General features: G+C 55.4%; 1 protein-coding gene across 1 annotated transcript in view; it reads left to right on the top strand.

The window, feature by feature from the left end:
• Positions 1-1287, top strand: part of LOC119097532 (protocadherin-like wing polarity protein stan) — a 29155-nt gene extending 27868 nt beyond the window's left edge. Inside the window, exons 15-17 of the mRNA XM_037220564.1 lie at positions 187-290; positions 709-884; positions 1274-1287. Coding sequence (XP_037076459.1) covers positions 187-290; positions 709-884; positions 1274-1287 — 294 coding nt within the window. The remainder of the gene's footprint in view (positions 1-186; positions 291-708; positions 885-1273) is intronic.
• Positions 1288-14579: the final 13292 nt, after the last annotated feature.

Here is a 14579-nt window from a genome sequence, read left to right as displayed (position 1 = left end):
AGCCCCGCGCTTGCACAAGTGACGCTACTAACCTTGCGGCGACCCCCGCGGGGCGTCACCGCTGCCGGACTGACACCAGACGCGCCCTCTGTTTCAGTCCTCGGTGGCCGGTGACCTCGCGGCGACCCCCGCGGGGGCGTCAACCGCTGCCGGGACTGACACCAGACGCGTCCTCTTCTGTTTCAGTCCTCGGTGCCGGTTACCGTGCGGTTTCCGCAGGAGCTTCTGGGCCCGAGCACGAGGGCCGAGAGCTCTCTCCTCTTGATGATTATCTTCGGGGGTGCTCCTGGGCGTGCTGATACTGGTTATTGTGACCTTGGCCCTCTACATATGTAAATAGTAGTACTTGAACTGGTTTATCGTGATCCTGGACCCTACGTATGTACATAGTAAGTAGCTGACTTTTAGTAAGCGAGCATCGAACAACGTGCCATATGGGTGGTAACGAACCAGACGCAGTTCCGGTTCAGAGAGGCGCACGACTTCTGCAGAGTATCAGATTGGCAGTAGTGGTAGCAATGTTTTTGCGTCTACGTTTCACTGCCCGTCTAAGTCCGCATCCTCTTTCCGTTGCGGCCACCCGTGCTGCCGGGGGAATAACGGACCCACCTGTGTCCGTGCCCGGGGTGAGCAGCATTGCCGCCGGCAGCGGAGGTATGGCTGCGGGTCCCCCGCACCGCGCTCACCCGCCGCCGTCTCTGGCCGCAGCAAAAAGGACCGGGCGCGGACAAGGCGCACCTCGCCGGCGCTGGGCGCCAAGGTGGCCAGCTACGTCAACAACTCGATCCCGCACGAGAAGCTGGAGGCCGGCAGCGGGCCGGGCTCGCCGCGCGCCTCCCACCTCGGCTCGCTGGTGGTCGATCTCGACACGCTCAACGTCGACCGTACGCCGCCGGGGAGCCGGGCGCGCGCGGCAGGTGTCGCGGTGGGGTCGGCGGGTCGGCAGCGGAGGGTGGCCATCGCCCGGCGCGGGGCTGAAGGCCCGCCTTGTATCGACGGATCTGGTCGCTGTAGCTGGCGTGATAAACTACGACGCTGTTGTGCTGACCATCGCGTGCGGAGGCTGAGAGCCTGGGAACTGAGGGCTAGGGCCCGTCTCCCACCTCAGGAACACCGATATTTCGGCAATCCTTTTTCACGGGTTGGGCAGAGATGATCTCGTGCAGGTGTACGTTTGTTCATTAAGTTGATGACTGCTGTGTCCGGGTGGCTAAAGATTAACCCGTATTTCTCCGCCACATGGCGGCTAATCCCGTCGATGGACACACCTCAGAAGCATTGGTGTAATCGGTTTGTAATTCCGTGGCAGGAGGCTGATAACTTATTTTTGTTGTTGACTGATTTTTATTTGCATCTCCCGCTTATCACTACCACTGATCAAGTAGTTATCCCCACCAGAGAGACGCAGATGCCGACTCATACTGCAGTCATCGGGTTCGTTGATAATCGGTTCTCCCGATCACGAGAAAGCTGATAACTGGTTCGTCCCCGTTGCCACCAGCCGCCGGCGCTGCCGGCTGGCGGTCAGTCCCCGGGCGAACGATGATCGCCCGCCGTCCCGCCGCAGGGTCGCTGGGCACGACAGCCACCGTCTCCCGCGGCAGCCGGCGGTTCGCGCGCGGCGCCGCCGCCAACGGCAGCCTGCGTAACCCATTGGCCAACGGCGGCGACCTAGGCTCGGCCGGCACGCTGGCGCGCCAGCCGGCGGCAGCGCGCGGCTCGCAGCGCTCGCTCCAGTCCAGCGCCAGCTCCACCTTCAAGCCGGCCGGGTCGGTCGCCGGCTGGCCCGAGGGCAGCATCCCCAAGCGCGTGAAGAAGCTCAGCTGGGAGGACGAGCAGAACAGGGTGGGTGGTGGCCGGCGCTGAGAGCGCGGCGGGTTCGCGCCCATGGTCAGACGCTCGGTGTCATTTATCCGTTGCCTGTCGAGTGCCACTCATTTTCCGTCTCGTACGTAGTGGCTGTGTATGATGGTAGGTGGGGAACGCAGGCTGATTATGTTTGCCGCTAGGTTTGTAAATGCTTATGCTTCCTCGCACGTCCGCATGAGCGCGCAAGTGTGCCAGCCGAGGAAAATGAGCAGTATGTGTGTGTGTGTGTGGTGTGTGTGTGTGTGTCTGTTCTGCTGGCGTGACCGAGCGCGGCCGTTGGCATTTCAGTCGCTCAGGTCGGTGCGCTACCCGACCGGCCACGTTAAGACTCCCCTGGAGCCGACTATCCAGGAGGGGCCGGGGCCGCAGGAGCATCACGGCGGAACAGGTGCCCAGCTGGCTGCTGACGGGCCGCCGCCGCGCCCGCCACTCGCGCTGGCTCCTCCGCTGGGGCGGGGGCGGCCGGTCGGCGCCTCTTGAGTCTGCCGCTGTCCTCTCGGCTCTCCCACAGTCTGATCGGGGCCTGCGTTGGCCGGGGGTGGCGTCACCAGTGCTGGAGTCGGCACGTCTTGAGTCTGCCCCTCTCCGCTCTGCTCTCTCCACAGTTTGCCGTGCACCGGATCAGGCGGGGGTCCGAAGCCACTGGCTGGAGCCAGCACGTCTTGAGTCTGCCCCTCTCCGCTCTGTCCTCTCCACAGTCTACCGTGCACCGGTCATGCGCCTTAGCGAGGTTTGAAGCCACTGGCTGGAGCATGTGTCATGACTGTGCTGCTGCACAGACACAAGTCCTCTAACCACAATGGCTGGTTAGAGTTTTTATCTTGAGTGATGACACGACGTTGTCTCGTGCTCACAACAATAGGTATTTGCCTTCAGTAAAAATGTTTGTCAACGGAGGCTGCACAGTTACACCAGAGGGTTGTCACTAGTGTCGGGGCTTAGAAAAGCCCCTCTTAAAAGGAACGACCCAAAAATAAGTCAATAATCTAGTGACTACTTTATTTTCAACGATTTTCAAACAAGAGTTTGAGGGGTTGGGCCGTGTAAGGACGTGATGAACAAGTTATTAACGTTGACGCGTCCGTGTTAACCACTGCGCGTCTGGGAAACCAAGGTACGAGGTTTCCCCGCAGTGCCCGCCCTTCCTGCCAGGGTGAGAGGAAGGCGACACCATATAGCCTCAGCAACTGAGTGCGCCGTAAAGCTCCAATAACGACGAAGGCGTTCTTAAATACCTGCGGATTCTGGAAAAGTTTATTATCACCAGTGATACAAATTGTGTAGGCTGAGCTGGTCCAGAAGCAAGTCCCAAGCTGCTGGGGGGTGGGGGGGGGGGGGGCTGAGCTTGAGTGCCGCTGCTGGAGATACGGGCCTGGGATGGCCGCTGCCGGAGTACGGCGCCAGGGTCTGTCGCTGCTGGAGTGCGACGCTCAGGTCTGCCGCTGCTTGATTGCTGACGCCCAGGTCTGCCGCTGATTGAGTGCGACGCTCAGGTCTACCGTTGCTGGAGTGCGACCGCTCAGGTCCGCCACTGCTGGAAGAAGAGAGCTTGGCGCATGGGCCTGCTACTGCTTGCTGGAAGCAGGGTGCAAGCACCTGGGTTTTCCCGACATCGGTCGTGGAGACGGAGAGTGCGGGCGCCAGGGTCTTCTGCTGTGCGCTACCCGGGTCTACATGTCTGTCGATGGGTCAGCCGTTGCTGGAGAAGTACAGCTTGACACCCGAGTATGCTGAATTGCTGGAGGAGAAGAGCACCACCCGAGGCTGCCGGACTGCTGCAGGAGAGAGCGTCACCCGGGGCTGCCGGACTGCTGGAGCAGATAGCGTCACACCCGGGTCCGCCAGGTTGCTGGATGAGAGAGCGTCACCCGGGTCTGCCAGGCTGCTGGAGGAGAGAGGTGTCACCCGGGTCTGCCAGGCTGCTGGAGGAGAGAGTGTCACCCGGGTCTGCCAGGCTGGTGGAGCAGATAGCGTCACCCGGGGCTGCGGACTGCTGGAGCAGATAGCGTCACCCGGGTCCGCCAGGTTGCTGGATGAGAGAGCGTCACCCGGGTCTGCCAGGCTGCTGGAGGAGAGAGTGTCCACCCGGGTCTGCCAGGCTGCTGGAGGAGAGAGTGTCAACCCGGTCTGCCAGGCTGGTGGAGCAGATAGCGTCACCCGGGTCTGCCAGGCTGCTGGAGGAGAGAGCGTCACCCGGGTCTGCCAGGCTGCTGGAGGAGAGAGCGTCACCCGGGTCTGCCAGGCTGCTGGAGCAGATAGCGTCACCCGGGTCTGCCAGGCTGCTGGAGGAGAGAGGTGTCACCCGGGTCTGCCAGGCTGGTGGAGCAGATAGCGTCACCCGGGTCTGCCAGGCTGCTGGAGGGAGAGAGCGTCACCCGGGTCTGCCAGGCTGCTGGAGGAGAGAGCGTCACACCCGGGTCTGCCAGGTTGCTGGAGGAGAGAGCGTCACCCGGGTCTGCCAGGCTGCTGGAGGCAGATAGCGTCACCCGGGTCTGCCAGGCTGCTGGAGGAGGAGAGAGTGTCACCCGGGTCTGCCAGGCTGGTGGAGCAGATAGCGTCACCCGGGTCTGCCAGGCTGCTGGAGGAGAGAGCTTTCACCCGGGTCTGCCAGGGCTGCTGGAGGAGAGAGCGTCACCCGGGTCTGCCAGGTTGCTGGAGGAGAGAGCGTCACCCGGGTCTGCCAGGCTGCTGGAGGAGAGAGCGTCACCCGGGTCTGCCAGGCTGGTGGAGGAGAGAGCGTCACCCGGGTCTGCCAGGCTGGTGGAGGAGAGAGTGTCACCCGGGTCTGCCGGACTGCTGGAGGAGAGAGTGTCACCCGGTCTGCCAGGCTGGTGGAGGAGAGAGCGTCACCCGGGTCTGTCAGGCTGCTGAGGAGAGAGCGTCACCGGGGTCTACCATGCTGCTGGAGGAGGGAGCGTCACCCGGGTCTGCCGGACTGCTGGAGGAGAGAGTGTCACCCGGGTCTGCCAGGCTGCTGGAGGGGAGAGCGTCACTCGGGTCTACCATGCTGCTGGAGGAGGGAGCGTCACCCGGGGTCTGCCGCTGTGCGCCACGGTCTGCCGCTGTTGGATAAGGGAACACGGAACTCAGGTTCTCCCCCCGGATCCTAAGTCACCACCGAATCACCGGACCTGCCATGCTGCTCAGATAAGTCCGAGCTTGCCACCTTCTCGGAGGAGCCTGTTGTTGTGGTCATGACTGCGCTGCTCACGGCCGCCGCCGGCCCGCGGCCTCCGCGGCCGACCGGGTGACCAGCACCTAACCTGAGGCAGAGGGTGGAACAACCCGGCTGACTTGTGCGCACAGCCTGGTGGAGGAGCGCAACACTGCACGTGCAGCTTATCGCCCTCTCGCCCAAGCCACGGGCTACAGTCGGCCGTGCCGGCACATCACCGGGCGTCCGCTGATGTACGGAAGCTGGCGGCGGATGCAGATGGTAGAGCCAGACGGCAGCGGGGTTCCGGTTCGGCTACAGTCGAGTGCTGCGATGCAAGCCGGAGCTACAGTCGAGTGCTGCGATGCAAGCCGGAGCTACAGTCGAGTGCTGCAATGCAAGCCGGAGCTACAATGGTCGTGATGACGCTGGATGTACGAGCCGCATACGGCATGCGGCACGATGTTGCTTCTGCTAATATCGCGAGATTTGGTCCAAGACGTCCGACGGCTGAGATCTCGGCCGTCAACGAGGCGACTCCCACTGACATGACGCTGCGGCTCGCGCAAGGTGTCAACAGATCGCTTGTTGACTTTACCTCCTGTATAGGGCCGGGAGTCACATACTTGCATTAGTTAGCAAGCCACACGCTTGCCGCAGATCTCAAGTCACATGCTTACCTCAGCTCTTATCTCAGCTCCCAAGTCACACACTTGCCTCAGCTCCCAAGTCACATGCTTACCTCAGCTCCCAAGTCACATGCTTACCTCAGCTCCCAAGTCTACACGCTTGCCTCAGCTCCCAAGTCACATGCTTACCTCAGCTCCCAAGTCACACCGCTTATCTCAGCTCCCAAGTCACACGCTTACATCAGCTCTTACCTCAGCTCCAAGTCATACGCTTATCTCAGCACCCAAGTCACACACTTACCTCAATTGAGCAATGTTGTAGCGATTTGTTCTTTTTTAAGGTTAATGCGCACCACCAACTTATCTGTCTATGTCCCGTCACTTTTTAAATCACGTGGTGGCACATAAGAAGATCAAAGATAAGGTATGTAGAAAAAATATGTTTAAAATAGTACCCGAAAACAACGGAAAGCTTACGCCAGCACCGGCTAGCTAGACGAGATGAGCAGGCATCAGAGGCAGCATTACTGAGCTGCTGGGCGGCATCTCAGTAGGCAGTGAAATCCAGGAATGCTGTGATGAAGATAAAGCTGCAAAAGCTAAGGCTTAAGCAACTTGAGCAGCAGTTGCGTTTTGAAAAGGATGGACAGGACCTTCAGCGAGGCAGAAAGCTCGAAGGAGTGACTGCCACAAGTGAGATCGCTCAGCTAGAGGCCAGCCTGAGAAAGGCTGAGCTGAGCTGAGCTGAGAGGCTGCAGTATGAGAAAGGCTGCAGAGGAACGAGCTGAGAAAGGCTGCAGAAGACTCTCTGGCATGAGAGCGCCGAGACGACTTCGTCGGCGAGGAGCGAGATGCTGACGGTGACGGTGCGATACAACATCACTGGACACAGGACAGCCCGGCCATCCAAGATCAGGAGGGTATCCTGCAGCGAGATACGAATGAGCGCTCAGGGAGACAACCAAGTGTCATCTCATTGCTCCTCGTTCACCAAGAGTACCTCACGCATTACTCTGCCGGCATCCTCCGGCGATCCCATGGAGCGGCCGAGTGGTAGGGTTTATTCAGACCTCTCGTGGATCAGCTCTCCGGTCTTCCTTGTCTGAGTCGGCGGAAGCAATCCGCCTGCAGTATGTGATCCCAAGCTGGGCGCAGCAAACCATTAGCGGCATGTCGTCTGAACTGGAGCTAGATCAGGAGGCTCTCGCAACACCGGAAAACAGATTTAGCCGAGATTATGATATGATGCACGCAAATATGGGAGCCGTGTTGATGGCTACATCCCCAGGTACACCAGTGCTGCTGGTCTGGAGAGGCTTCACGCTGTGATTAGTTGCGCCGTGGCGGTTATGAGAAACCCTTGGCTTCAAAGGGACATTGAGGGCTACGAGAACCGGGAACGGGCGGTGGAAAAATAACCCAAGGAGCTAAGACGGAAATTGGTTGAACACGTCCGGGAGATGAAGTCAACAAAACCGAGGTTGGCTACTTTCAATCGGTGACTCAGCAAACAAATTAAATTTTGACTGAAACGCAAAATATCAGGTGCACTGCACAACTCCGAACAGCTCACCAGGAGTTCAGCGAGGATGAATGAAACGTGTCCTGTGGGATGTGTCTGCTGTGGCGGTGACCACAGCTCGGAGCAGTGGAAATTAGCGGAGACGTCAACCGATGACCGCGTTTGTTGCCTGCTACGAGTCTGTAGTAGGTAACAAACTGTGCGTCTTTTGCCAACAAGGGGAACATCATATTCGCGACTGTGCCACTGCTAAGCCTTGTGGAAGGGAGGGCTGCGCAGTGGGACATCACGAGCTCCTTCATGACAGCAGGCGGATCATCTGGCGTTTGGCTAAATCGGTCCATTCAAATGGCGCAGATCGCGTTACGTCCTCACAACTTCTCACAACCGCGGCGGCTCAACAGAATGAAGTCACCGTGCTCCCTCAAATTGTGTCTGTCAACGTGCACTGGCCTGCCGGGGAAGCCAGAGAGACACGCGCCTTGCCGGATCCTGGAGCACAGACAACACTGTGCTGCCCCAACGTATTATGTAATGAAAAATCCATGGCGATGAACGTGCGCTTTGCCTCCAGAATGTGGAAAGTTGCGGACAAGAGCAGTGCTCGAGGACCCTCACGGAACCCATTCCCGGGTGCTTACCGACAGACCCTCACAGAATTCATTACTGGGTGCATACCGGCAGATCATTACAGAATCCATTCCCGGGTGCATACTGACAGATCATTACAGAATCCATTCCCGGGCGCGTACCGACAGACCCTTACAAAATTCATTCCCGGGCGCATGCTGACAGATCCTCACAGAATTCATTCCCGGGTGCATACCGAACAGCCCCAACAGACGATGTTTATGAACAAGATCCGCAAGGATGATGACGCGTCGTAGCTGCCGAGGGACTGACGGGGCACAGAGTCCTTCTGGATGAGGTCTGGCGACTCTGAAGCCGAGGCTCAGGCTACCATGACGATGGCAAAAACAACAACATGCCTGGGAGGAAGATTCGAAACTGGTCTTCTCTGGAGAACAAAACTGCCTTTTTTCTAACTGCGGGACCCTGGCCATTTGTCGGCTGCCAGCTCTCGAGAGGGCTTGCTTTGGCAACCAAGTGTGGCATAGCAAGTAATTGTATGTATCAGTGGATGCATTGCAAATGGTTTTACACGGAGAATGAGCTTAGAGGAAATGGACAAGTGCAGCCTAAGAGAATTGAAACGTTTTCATCACCACGTACAAATCAGCAAAGAAGATGAATTCGCCCTTACTTTTTACAGGAGGGTTTTGGAAATAACAGAGCCACCAGATACGTATCGAATGTTAGCGACAAGATCTGGTGCCAAGTCGAGCCCCGCCTCTGAGAGCTACTGGTGAAAACAACAGCAGCGGACCGTACCGGTTATTCGAGAGAAGCCCAAGCTGCCGTGGCGGCGGTTCGGAATCATTTCTACATGAATGCTTTTCTGGAGACCGAAAAAACTGCGAGTCATGCGGTGCGAGATAACACAGCTCCAAGGTAAAGGAGGATTTCGTGAAACGAGGTGGAAAAGCAATTCGGAGGGGTACTGGCTGCAATCCCAGAACAGGATAGAGCCAAGATAAGGTGATGGAACCAGAGTTGAGGTCATGTCAGGTCGCGTGCTAACCCTGCGCAAGCAGGTATAAATGGCGTTTTACCTGAGTCCCTGCAATGCCGACTCGAATGGCACCGATGGGTTGCTGAATGACGCTTAGCACCAAAGACAAGCTTGTAAATGTCTGAGAATAATCGGTTTCTGGCGCAATAAAACATTCCTAATCGGCCAAATACGAGACCCTTCTGACCCCTTTGACTTTCTTTTAAAACTGCTGCAAGTGTGTAACATGTCAGCTAAAGAGAACAGCTCTCTGCTTGTCACGGGATGTCAAAAAACTGTGACCGTTAGAGGCTACGAATACCAGAGTTCAGCCTGAACAAACATAGTACGTGATTCTAGGTAATCAGGATAAAATGGCATGTTGAAGCCGATCTAAACCACTTTTAGTCGAATGCACTCCTTAATTGCATAAAAATATCAAGGCGAAAGAAGTGAGGTGAGCTAACCAGAGTTGCGGTTGTGTCGGGCCACGTGGTGACCTTGGCGAGCAAGTGTAAATGACGCCTTTCCAGACGGGAAATACCGTAACGAGTCAGATGCTACTAATTGCAGCATCGAATCACGCTCAGTTCGAAAGATGAAATAATAAATGGCCGAAAATAATCAGCCTCTGGCGCAATGAAGCATTTCCTCCTGACTTCCCCACTGCCTCGGTGCGGGACCCCCCGATCTGAGGAATCCGGACCACTTCGATCTTCTTTAAAATCGCTACAAATGTGGAAATCTCAGATAAGCAATGCACCTCTCGGCTTTTTGCGCGGCGTAAAAGGCTGTGACCTTTAGAGGCTCTGTGACCTCGAGAGAGCACAGAAGTCATCATCGGTATTCGGTACAAGCAATTATTACACGTGATGCCGGATAATCAAGATGACCTGACATGTTGTACCGGTCTAGACACCTTTAAGTCAAATATGCGTGCCCATTGCATCAGCGTTTTTAGGTGCAAGAAGTAAGCCGACCGAGCCAAGGTAGAGGTCATGGCATGCCACTTGATGACCCTGCGCAAGCAGGTATTGATGATGCCTTTCCGGAGCGGGCATGAAATGCCGAGTCGAATGGTGCAATGTGCTTGATTGAGTGATGCCTTGTTCAAAAGACAGTTGTTTATAAACGCTTCAAAAAAATTCGTTTCTGGCTCAATAGCTTATTCGCCCTTCACATAAGCCAGCTGTGCGGCAAGCGCGCCTCCGAAGGGAGACGCAGGCTCGCGAGCGAACTGGGCAAGGTCCAGCCAACGCGGAGAGCCCCGCGTGGGATCGCGCTGGACGCTGCACTGCATTCCTTCTCGTGCCGCTGAATGGGCAGCAGCAACGTGGCGGTCAAGAAGAGCCCCGCTGAGAAGAGAGCATCTGAGTCTGCTCCTGAAGACCAACGGCATCACGTGGTCTAACATTGGCATCAAGTGACCCGATATGGCTCGCATCTGGAGTCGTCCACTCACACTCCTGTGTTGATGTTGCAGTTGGGCACCATTCGACCCCGGTAGTACATGTTGGCCCGGAGAGGTGTCATTTATACTGGCTTACGGAAGGTTACCGCGTGGCCTGACATGACCTCATCCTGGCTCGATCAACTTACTTGTAGCACATGCGATTTGATGTAACTGGTATGCACATTCGACTAAAAGATGTTCAGATCGGCGTTAACATTCAACATGGATTTGTGCTTTCGTGTATTTGAGATATGATGCCAGATCAGTCCAAAAAGGTTAGCGTGAAAACGGCTTATGGGAACATCATCCAGCCGTGGTCTTGAGTTTGCTCTCCATCGTGTTTTCTGCGGCGTGATGTCACGGGCTGTCGCCGGCCGATGTCTTGGTACCGTCTGCAGCCTGTCTTCTGCTCGGAGTTGGCTGGTCAGTTCCGATCGGCGTCCTGCTGCGCACACGGCACGTCGTGGACGGGAAAGCGGGGGTCGTTTTGGGTCGTTCTCTGCGTTCTTAGTGAGGCTTAATATTTGTTTTGCGTATTGTTTTCTGGTTTTACCGGCAAGTGTGCGGTCCTTGGCATAGTAGAATCCCCTGACGTGGCTGACGACACCCTCACGGACACTGCGTAACCCAAATCTCCAGCGGCCGCGCTGAACATCACTGTATTCTTCAGGGCATGCATGGGTCACCCAGCAGCAGTTTATCGGACCGAAGCGTCGATCCCCAGCCTCTGGAACTGCCGGGCAGACGTCCGCATAGATGGCGCTGGTGCGGCCGGCGCCGACCGTGTACCGTCATCGCGGTTCCGTTTCCCTCCGCGCGATATGGCACCCATCGTCGGCGTCGGTCAGAATTTCCAGCGAGGGTAACGTGGTGGCGTCGGCCCTCGCGGCGGGATCAGTGTCGCAACACACCGGCTGCTCGGTCAATGTCAGCGACAGAGACCGCAACCAAATACGGGGAAGGGAGCATGGTTGTAACCGCCGAGGGGCTAGGGAAACATGCCTCACCAAGTTTCGCAGAATTGGGTCAATTTCCCAGTGGTCTCGTAGAATGCACGTTTTCACGTTTTCCCATTCAAAATGTCATTTTCCCATTCTGGTTAGGTTGTCCCCCATACTCCAGCTGCATTCACTCCTGATTCATCCAATCTCAGAGGTGGGGTTACATCCTTCGGGTTGGGAAGATCCTTCGGTGGGGGGCAAGATCAGTGATTCAGGGGATCAGTGTCATTAGGCTCATTGCAGCGTGAAAGGGCACACTCTCTCACATTTCGAACACCTCGGTTTTGAATACTTCGTTTTTTTCTGCTAAAGGGAAGTTTTTTTCTTCTCAAAAACACGGAGCTCTGTGAACAACTGGCAAGCAGACCAGATATAATTGGAAGACTGTTATACATTTAGACGAGACGAATGTGCGCGAAGTAATTGGCTTGAGCTTGGGCGTTTGTCATCGTTTGAAAGATAACCTGACATGGGTTTCCACCACTTTGGTCAGACTAAAGTATTGCAGATCGCAGCTGACGTTATCACATGTTTAATGCAGAACCACAACATGCCGTGCGTTACTTATTTTGACGCGCCAAAGGCTCGCGATTTTTGTTGTTTGTTCGTTTAACTTAAGCGTCTGCCGCCGTTCGAGAAATAACCTGGCATGTGCTTTCCTATGTCAACGGACCAAAGCCGGGCACAAATTCGTTTCTTAACCATTGGCACACACCATGTTTGGAGCAGCACCCAATATCAGTATTGTTTACGCCGAAAGTAGGTGAGAATTTTGGTAAACATGTGATCATCCCCATCGTTGTTTTGAACAACACTACCACGCTAGACTTCTCAGACTGCAGCTGAATTTACGTCCAGTGAGATCATTAACATTCTCAAGAGGGCCCATGACACGAGTTCCATCTGACTCTAATCTTATTTGAGACAGATAGAGCCGATCAGATAGAGTCTAGCCAACCTAGGGCTCACACTCTCCGCAGTCACGGATTTCAGACAGTGACAAATCGAACCAACGGGCAAGGCTGCGCTGTGTAGCTTCGCAGGAAACCCATTTTTGTTTTCACCAATTACATTCTGGTGAGGATTCCTCTTCATGTCAGCAGGGCCATGTATACACCAAGAAGCACCTCAATTGCCTATGCAAGCAATGTAGGTTCTCCTAGGCAACAAGAGGGCTTGTGAGGAGTGAAACGGGCCCTGTGGGCAGCTATAAATACTAGGAGAAATCCGGAGGATCGCAAAGATGTAGAGGACTTGTGCCCCAAAGATCCGAAAAGAATCGTCCGATGGGACCCTTGGAGCCCGAAACCCCTATTTGAACTCCCAGATTCCTCACAGTCTGGGCTTGCTTGGGCCCGGCGGGCCTGACCTCACCCCCGCTGGCCCCTACGGGATCTCCATCCACGGCCACTGCTCACCGCCCACCCTTTCAGTGGGCGCCAGCGCTGGGAGGTGGGGTATGCCCTCCCACGCGCTGGGCAACGGGCGTGCTGCGGTCTGGGCCTTCTTCCGTCCATCTGTTGGCAATGCACTGCAGTGGAGCATCGGAAGCGGCCGATTGTCGTGAGAGCATGGCTGCATCGCCAGTTTTAGACCTCGCATGCACTCACGGCTAGCGCGAAGCGTGCTCCTTATCTGGTAATCTGGCTAAGCAAGCATCAGTCACGAGCGCCCCCGGAAGCAAGCATCAGTCACGAGCGCCCCCGGAAGCCTCCACACGGCAAGTGCGGGTCGGCCGTTGACAGGCCGTTGGTGCCTGGTTCTGAATGGAGTGCTGGCCTGGAACGAATGGGGCGTGCCTAAACAGTTTTAATGTTAATTGACTTCGTTGAGCCTTTTCTTCGGGCGGACTTAAGAATTAAAATTAGGCCTGGATGCCTCTGTACTGAAGGCGCCTCTGCTGAGTGCTGGTCCCCACGGGCCTCATGGTGCTGAGTGCTGGTCCCCCACGGGCCTCATGGTGACGCTGATAGTTACCAGGGTGATTACGGCACAGACAGCATGATCGTGCCAATTAAAAAAGTTGGAGGATGTACCGCAACCCTCAACATGTATCATTAAAAAAATATATATTTCCGGTCGGCCCAATCTATTTATAACCACTGGGGATAAAAGTAACGCCTCTGGTTTTCTGGAATTAGTTATCAACCGTTTTAGATCGAAATTGGTGGTGCTGCCGAGTTATCAATTTCACATGTTTGACAAATAGTTATTTAGCTCGGTTGCGGACATGTGTGGTTTTTTATTATGCTGACTTGCTGATGATGTATGGCTATTCATGTAGCGATTCAGATTGGGGGCATCCACCAATCTGAAACCGCGTCATTTCACGCGTCATGTAATGTAGCCGTGAAATGAGTCATTTTGCTATCATATGACACGAGACCTCATTAAGTCGCAAAAAGGTCATGCAAGACTCCTTACAAATGCGACATCGCAACAGCTTACAATACCAGTTTGTTACAGAATTTTCCGTAAACCAACTTTATGGTTCAAATCCAAATGACCACTGACTAGATCTTTCTAACGCCACATCGGGTAAAATGCCTCGGAAGAAAGCCCACGGACTCATTTGCTTCATGACTAGTTAAGAGCATAAGGCAGCTCGATCTGGTCTGACCTTTACCGTGACTTTTTTGCGAATTATAGTTTGTCTCTGACGTAGAGCATCGTTAGTTATTGTTTGGCCTCAGTTTAAAGGTTTCATTGCGGTTGCGGGTGCTACATGCTGTCATGCGATTCTTATGGCCATTAGGTGCTTGGCACTATGCTCAACATCAGTCACTCCGAAAAGGTTCTGTTAGACAGGGCGTTGGTAAGATACCAAATGCTCTCATGATGTTTCCCATTCCACGGCCAGATCCAGAGATAGCGGGAGTGGCTCAAAAGATTCGCCGTACGGTCGCGGTTTGCAGGGAAACCCGAGCAATGCAGGCTAATCCATCGTTCCGCGAGTGTTGTTGGAAGCCGACAGTTCTTTGCAAAGTTCGAAGATTGCCTTGGAGCCAACTAACGGTGTTTCGTTTGCTCCAGTACCTCTTGAACTGCCTGAGCTTTCGTTTCACTCAGAAGTTGTTCGTTGAAAGTAGTTTGGGATCTTTGTGCGGGCTTAAGTCATCCCAGTGGTCTTTGACAGATTGGGGCCGCTCTTTTCCAGGCGTATTCAGTCCCTGTGAAGCTATTATACAGCTAACACCTGGCGCGTCTAGTAGCACATGAGGGAGGCGAATATTGTCGGGCTCCTGGTTTCCGAAGAGGTCGTCTCAGGACGCCCAGGGCTGGAGTCGCCTCAGGTTCGGCCGACCGCCGCCCTGCTGATGCTGACGACCTGGCGGAGCT

The sequence above is a fragment of the Pollicipes pollicipes genome, unplaced genomic scaffold (genome assembly GCF_011947565.3).
Source record: "Pollicipes pollicipes isolate AB1234 unplaced genomic scaffold, Ppol_2.1 Scaffold_4295;HRSCAF=5057_pilon_pilon_pilon, whole genome shotgun sequence".
Taxonomy (NCBI): domain Eukaryota; kingdom Metazoa; phylum Arthropoda; class Thecostraca; order Pollicipedomorpha; family Pollicipedidae; genus Pollicipes; species Pollicipes pollicipes.
Note: the sequence above shows the minus strand (reverse complement) of the source record. Positions and strands in the feature narration are given on the sequence as shown.